Raw genomic sequence first — 8,119 nt, forward strand, 5'->3', positions numbered from 1 at the left:
TTATCAGGTTGAGGAATTTCCCCTCTACTTCTTAGTTTTCTGAAATGCTCACTGTAAATGAGTGTTAATTTTGTGAAATGTCTTTTTTTTAACCTATTAAGATTATATAATTTTCCTACTTAATTCTGGAAGTAGGAAAATTGATTGATTTTCAATTGTTAAATGAATCTTAAATCCTGGAAGAAAACATCACTAGGTCATGATGTATTATCTATTTTATATGTTCCTAGGTTTGATTAGCTCATATTTTGTTAAAGATTTTGCTTCTATGCTCATTAGGCAATATCAGTTAATGGTGTCCCTTTCTTGTACTATGTTTGGTTTTAAGAGGGCCCTCAGCCATTCTGCTTGGGGAAGGAATGATGGAGTAAAGGCAAGCTGTTCCTATTACCCACTTGAATTTCTCCAAACTGTTTTATTTTTCTTCCTTGGTGTGCTGGAACTTTTCCTCTGAACACCTGTACTTCTGGCTCTCTCATTTGTGGGTGATTGTTCCTCTGAACTGTACTTCTGGCTCTCTCATTTGTGGGTGATTGTCCAAGACAGTGTTTCCCGGGAGATCCCAGATTACAGCCAGGATGGGCTAGAGCTGGTTCATGAACCACTGCAGATCCACAGGCAGGACTGAGTTATCTCTGCCTATTACCCAGTGTATGGATGGGTGAGACTCCTCCCGGGTCCCTCAGCTCCCTCAAATGCCCTTTTGTCTATGGGTAGATGCCAAAAGTTTGTTGTTGCGGGAGGGGAACAAATATGAGGGACATCTTATTCCACCATGATGCTGATCACACTGAATTTTTTACTCCAGGTACTTGTATATATCAATGCTAGAAGTCCCATTTTATTATTTAAAAGAAATATCTTCCAGTTTCCTTTAAATCCTCGAGTATATTTATAATGTGTTTTATAGTCCTTATCTGCTAATCCCATAATCCCTGCCATTTTGGAATCTCTTTATTGCCCCACCTCCCTTTTTTTTTTCTGGTGTCAGTCAAAGAATTGTGCCTCGGAGCATGTCTGGCAATTTTGGTTTGGATGCTGGACATTATGACTTTTCGTGGTTGAACGTTTGCATTTTGTTCTCTTTCTTTAAATATCCTTAAGTTTTGTCAGACAATGAAGTTCCTTGAGGATCTGCTTTATCTTTTTAGAGGTTTGCCTTCAGGCTTTGTTAGCACTTTTCACAGTGGCTTCTGCTCTAATTCTATCTAGTCCTGGTACTAAATAACTTATTAACTTATTACTTATTAACTGGTAATAAGTAAGGCATGACTCTTCTGGGGTCTCTAGTGAATGTCTTGAGCATTTAAAAAGTTCTCTCCTCTTTGACTGATAGGAATTCCACTATCTCCCGTGAGAACTCTGGGAATTGTTTAGCTTCTAGTTTTTTAAATACTACATTTTGGCTAGTTTTCTAGAATTCTACTTAACACATGACCAGAATTAAATTCAAAGACTTGAAGGGATCTTTATGCAGATTTCTAGAACTTTTTTTTTTCTGGATGGTTCCCTGGTATGCCGTCCTGCAAATTTCAGGTCCTTGGGCCTCCCCAACTTTTTATCTATGTTCTTTTCATTTGAGTAAGATAGTTTTACTTGATTTTTCCCTACCTATGCTCTAGTCTGGAAGTTGCTTCCAAATAGAAAGCTGAGGTAATCATAAGGCTGATCTTGTTTGATTCTCTTCCCTCAGGCATCACAGTTCTGCCCTGTTACATATAGTGTCTGTAGTGTTATGGTTGTTTATGCAGGCACAAAGATACTGTACCAGATACTTCTATATGAAAGAAGTTATTTTCATTAAGTTTAAGATAAAAACTTAATCCTCAGAAGGTTATTGGAAGCTCTGCATTCATGATGAGGATATTTTGACTGTTGGACCATGTAATACAATGGGTGATTGATTTCATTATCCTCCTTCATAAAAGCTATTATCTGTAGAAGCTTTCTTTTGGGCATCTTACTTTGAAATTCAAGTTTCCAGAATTCAAATCTCTTTTTGGTTAAATGTTTCCAGAAGATAAACTTTTCATTTTTCTCTAAGGGCAGCTCAACTCTTCTCCAATTTTATTTTATTTTATTTTTGCTATTTAACCATATTCTGAGGATAGTTTTCTCTTAATTTTTTATATCTTCAGAATTAGTTTTTTCATTCATTTTTATATCTTTTTAATTAGTTTCTTTCATTCATTTTTATTTTTTAATTTTTTTTTTGCTCTCCTAAACTTTTTTCCTTTTTTTTTTTTTTAGTTTTATTGCTTAAAGTTATTACAAAGGGTATTACATATATCTCCTTTTTTCCCCCACTCTTGACAATCCCCTGGCCTCCCCTACCCCCCAGTGTCTTGTGGCTATTGGTTATGCTTATATGCATGCATATAATTCCTTCAGTTGATCTCTTACCCCCTCCCTTCTGCCCCCCTACCCTCCCCAGCCTTCCCGCTGCAGTTTGACAGTCTGTTTGAGGCAGCTCTGCCTCTGTATCTATTTTTGTTCAAAAGTTTATAATGGTCTTTATTAGTTGGAAAATAGTTTAACCTTGGGGGTTATTTTAATGGAAAAACCCATGAAGAGATTAGGACAGAAGTTTCTAAGCTTCGGCTTTTTAAAAAATATATATTTTTATTGATTTCAGAGAGGAAGGGAGAGGGAGAGAAAGATGGAAACATCAATGATGAGAGAGAATCATTGATTGGCTGCCTCCTGCACGCCCCCTACTAGGGATCGAGCCCACAACTTGGGCATGTGCCCTTGACTGGAATCGAACCGGGGACTCTTCATTCTGCAGGCTGATGCTCTATCAACTGAGCCAAACCAGCTAGGGCAGCTTTGGCTTTTTAACTTGTATAATCGATTCTGTCATTTCATGACACTTGACACCTAATTGTGTCTAATTGTTGAGTTTTCTTTTGTGTGCAGGTGTAAGTAGAAGCTTGAATGCTATTCCTGTTGAATTGTGAGAGAGAGTGCTAGATCTAAAACATACCATAAACACAAAGAGATAGGAAACAGCCCAGCCATTGTGGTTCAGTGGATTGAGTGTTGTCCCATGTATCAAGAGATCACTGACTCCATTCCCAATTAGAGCACATACCTGTGTTGTGGGCTCGATCCCCGGCAGAGGGCATGCAGGAGGCAGCCAATCAAGGTTTCTCTCTCACTGATGTATCTGTCTCTCCCTCTCCCTTCCTCTCTTTCCAAAAATATAAATAAAAACATATTTAATTAAAAAAAAGAGATAAGAAATACAGAGGCTCAAATATAACTGATGCTTATTTTATCTTTCTTCTGACAGTGAGAGGTATGTGAAACCCAGAGCTAGAGAGGCAGCCTTTTCCAAAGAGTCTTCTGGGGACCCAGGCTCCTTCTATCCTGTGGTTCTGCCAGCCCCAGGGCGATGTCCTGGTCTGTGTGGTTGAAGTTCTTGTCTCCACGTCATGTTCCAGTGGGTGGGAAAGGGTGTTGTGGATGTCTTGGGAAAGCGCCCTTGTCTTTGATCTGATGAGCCAGAAGTGGCACCTATTACTTTTTCTTGCATCCCTTTCATCAAGACTAAAACAACATTGTTATCCCTGCCTCCAGGAAAGGCTAGGGAAAATGGCATCAAACTGGGTGCACGTGGGTTGGCTAAAATTCGAGAGGATCTACTATGAAAGAGAAGGCGGAGGGGCTCCAAGGACACTAAGGCTCTTTGCCCCAGTCCAATATTCTTAGTTACAAATAATCATATGTAACAGGAAAGTATTAATCATCTTTGCCCACTGAAAAATGAACCATTGGAGATGTCAATAAATGATAAATATGTCCTGATTTTGGTTTTAGATGGCCCACAGTGACCCATGTGCCAGGTAGCATTCTATGCCAATCTTGAATGCCAACAGGAAGTCACGGGAAAGTAAACTCTTCCAGGATCATAACTGGGCTGTTGGAGTAACTTGGAAAAGAAGAAAAAAAGAAAACCATGACAAAAGTAAATAAAGCCCGGTCCACCTCCCCCCCGGATGGAGGCTGGGGCTGGATGATTGTGGCTGGCTGTTTCCTCGTCACCATCTGTACCCGAGCAGTAACCAGGTTAGTGGCATTTCCTTCTTGATTTATTAAGACGATCTGGTTATTTTTGTTGTTGTTCTAAGTCTGCTTTGTTCTATTTCTGAACCTGCCATTGTGTGTGTGTGTGTGTGTGTGTGTGTGTGTGTGTGTGTGTATTTTCTTTGCTCAGACATCTTTTTCTTTGTGAGGAATGTGATTTTCTGACACTTAAAAAAGTTCTGCATTGTGGTCTCTTTGATAATATCTGACACATAAACCTGAAGTGTTAGGACATTTTTAGACCAAATATTGTGGCTATTCCAGCCACCTGTCTTCATACACAGCTCATCCCAGAAAGAAAAACATATAAGGCTAAAATAGTCCTTGAAAACCTCTTGACTTACTAGGTCCTGAGCCCTAGAAGCTTAAAACCTTCATTTAAGTTCTTTCGCTTCATATTGCATTTGGCTGTGTGTTTGGTGGTGGAGACTGAGGTCTAGGTTGAAGACGAGAGCAGCAGCATAAATACATGGATTCTCTCCTTATTTACTCATATCTCCTTCTCTCTCTTTTTATTTTTCACATGTTTATATTCTGAGAAAGTTTCTTTTTTGGTTTTTAAATTTTATTTTTAATTATAGTTTACATTCAATATTGTGTTGTATTAGTTTGAGGTGCACAGCATAAAAAATATGGGATGCTCCACGAATTTACATGTCATCCTTGCACGGGGGCCATGCTAATCTTCTCTGTATTGTTCCAATCTTAGTATTTGTGTTGCTGAAGTGAGCACCTCTCTCTCTTTTTCTTTTATCCCAGGGCCTAGTGTTGAAAGTGCTTAAGTTAAATGTGTACACACTGAGACTCATTAGAACAAATACATAGTTGAAATCTGCAGGTGCCAGCTCTTTCCTCTACAGGTGCTCCCATTCAAATTGCACTCTGTTCTCCTCTGGCAGCTCACCCATGGCAGCAAAAGAAAGCAGTTTGCTCTAATAACTATTTGATGGCATCCTATATAATAAAAGCATAATATGCAAATCGACCAAATGGCGGAATGACCAGTCACTATGACGTGCACTGACCACCAGGGGGCAGACGCTCAACGCAGGAGCTGCACACTGATAGTCAGTATGCTCCCACAGGGGGAGTGCCACTCAGCCAGAAGCTGGACTCACGGCTGGCAGGCTCAGCAGTGGTGGCAGGAGCCTCTCCAGCCTCTGCTGCAGGAGGGCGGTAAGGAGCAACAGATCCCAGACTGTGAGAGCCCCAGACTGTCAGAGGGATGTCTGACTGCAAGAGGGATGTCTAAGCTGGCAGGCGGACATCCCCCAAAGGGTCTCAGACTGCGAGAGGGAACAGGCCGGGCTGAGGGAACCCCCGCCCCAACCAGTTCACGAATCTTGTGCACTGGGCCTCTAGTCATTAATAAAAGCATTGATGTTACCTTCATAACAAACACATAATGCAGGAAAGAAGCAAGGTGTTTGTTTTTGCCACAATAAAGGCTGATTAATTATGTGTCGTAATACACTATAGATTTGCTTAAGATTATACAATTGGGGTTGAGTTTGATATTGTTTCCACTGTATTGTGGATCTTGTGTTTTGGGTGTGAGGAGGTCATAGAGTTAAAAGGAATCTCTTGCATCTTGGTTATTATGTGTGGAAGCTCCCATCATCCTATGATGGGAAAGTTCTGGAAGTGGGTTCAGTGCTTCATAAGAAGGGCTGCTGGAAGCCAGGAGAGAGGATTGTGGCTGGCAGCAAAGGCCTGCTATCTGAGGTTCCTGGGAGAGGCGGAGGGGAGGATACCTGAGCAAAATAAGCTCAGAGGAAGAAAAGTGTGAAGACTCAGCCAGATCAGAATCTACATGTCATGAACCAGGAAGCAGCCAAGAGAACTGGAGATGGACAAGGAAAGTAGCCTGCAGGGTGATTTGTCAGTTCAGAGAATCAGTGCCTGTCGGGCAATTAAATTCTTCTTTTCCCCCCAGTTTTACTGAGAAATAATTGACGTACATCACTGTATAAGTTTAAGGCATACAGCATGTTGGTTTTATTTCCCTATATTGTGAAATGATGACAATACTTTCAGCTAGCACCCACTTCTCAAAGAGATACAATTAAAAAAAGGAAAAATAGGAAAATCAGATTTTCTCCTTGTGAGAGATCATATAGTATTTGTCTTTCCCTTTCTGACTTGTTTCACCTAGCATATGCCTTTAAGGTCCATTCATGTCACAAATGATAGGATTTCTTGATTTTGTTATGGCTGAATAATATTCCATTATATATATGTATGTATATATACTTCTTTATCCATTCATCTGTTGATGGACACAGATTGGTTGCATGTGCATGTCTTAGCTGTTGTAAATAATGCTGCTATGAATATGGGGTTGCTGATAACTCTTCAAGCTAGTGTTTTTATTTCCTTAGGATGTATTCCCAGCAGTGGAATAGCTGGATCACATGGTAGTTCTGTCTTTAATATTGTGAGGATCCTCCATACTGTTTTCCATAATGGCTGTATCAGTTTCTAATTCCACCAACAGTGCACCAGGGTTCCCTTTTCTCTAGCATTTTTTAATCGCTTGTATGTGGCCATTTTAACTGTGTGAGTGATATCTCATTGTGGTTTTAATTTGCATTTCCCTAACGACTAGTGATGTTGAGCATGAGTGATGTTGAGCATGTTTTCATGTACCTGTTCACCTTTTGCATATCTTCTTTGGTGAAATGTCTACTTAGGTCCTTTGCCCATTTTTAAATTGGGTTATTTGTTTTTTCACTATTGAGTTGAATGAATTACTTATGTTTTAGATGCTAATCCTTTATCAGATATATGATTTGCAAATATTAGCTGGATCACATGGTAGTTCTGTCTTTAATATTGTGAGGATCCTTCATACTGTTTTCCATAGTGGCTGTATCAGTTTCTAATTCCACCACCAGTGCACCAGGGTTCCCTTTTCTCCAGCATTTTTTAATCGCTTGTATGTGGCCATTTTAACTGTGTGAGTGATATCTCATTGTGGTTTTAATTTGCATTTCCCTAACGACTAGTGATGTTGAGCATGTTTTCATGTACCTGTTCACCTTTTGCATATCTTCTTTGGTGAAATGTCTACTTAGGTCCTTTGCCCATTTTTAAATTGGGTTATTTGTTTTTTTACTATTGAGTTGAATGAATTATTTATGTTTTAGATGCTAATCCTTTACCAGATACATGATTTGCAAATATTTTTCCCCATCCCATGAGTTGTCTTTTCACTTTGCTGATGGCTTCTTTTGCTGTGCAGAGCTTTTTAGTTTGATATAGTCCCTCTTGTTTGATTTTTATTTTGTTGTTTGTGCTTTAGGTGCCATATAAAAAAAGAATCATTACCAACACTCATGTCAAGGAGCTTTATCCTTATGTTTTCTGCTAGGAATTTCATGATTTCAGGTCTTACATTTAAGTCTCTAATCCATTTCAGGTTAAATTTTTTGTGAGTGATATGGGTTCATTTTCTTTTCTTTTTTTCATTCTTATACATGTGAATATCCAATTATCCCAGCACCATTGAAGAGACTGTCTTTTCTCCCTTGAGTATCCTTGGCTCCCTTGTCAATTATTAGTTGACCATATATGCTTAGGTTTATTTCTGGGCTCTCAATTCTATTCTATTGATCGATTTGTCCATTTTTACGCCAGCACCATACTGTTTTGATGATTATAGCTTTATATAGTATAGCTTGAAATCAGGAAGTGTGATACGTTCTGTTTTGTTTTTCTTTCTCAAGATTCTTTGCTATTCGGAGTTCTTGTAATTAACCATTTTTTCAAAATAAAAATTTCTTTGTCTCTTTGTCTTCATCTCCATCTCTGTCTCTTATGCCTCCCCGACCTCTGTGTGTGTATATCCATATGTTTCTGATTATATAAGAAAGCGTGTTCATTGTAAAATAATTCAAAATGCAGAATAAAATTAAAAATGAAATAATTTATTATCTCACAATTCACATATAATGATTGGGTAGTTTTTAGTTAATATGTTTTCAGGTGGTTTTTTAAATTTACATAAATATATATTTATAAAAATAAG

The 8,119-nt window shown here is 38.8% G+C and overlaps 1 protein-coding gene across 1 annotated transcript in view; it reads left to right on the forward strand.

The window, feature by feature from the left end:
• The window catches only part of SLC16A12 (solute carrier family 16 member 12), a 28,143-nt gene that overhangs the window by 2,733 nt on the left and 17,291 nt on the right, over positions 1-8,119 (forward strand). The window contains exon 2 of the mRNA XM_015558104.1: positions 3,823-4,071. Coding sequence (XP_015413590.1) covers positions 3,962-4,071 — 110 coding nt within the window. The 5' untranslated portion in view covers positions 3,823-3,961. The remainder of the gene's footprint in view (positions 1-3,822; positions 4,072-8,119) is intronic.

The sequence above is a fragment of the Myotis davidii genome, unplaced genomic scaffold, assembly GCF_000327345.1.
Source record: "Myotis davidii unplaced genomic scaffold, ASM32734v1 scaffold271, whole genome shotgun sequence".
NCBI lineage: Eukaryota > Metazoa > Chordata > Mammalia > Chiroptera > Vespertilionidae > Myotis > Myotis davidii.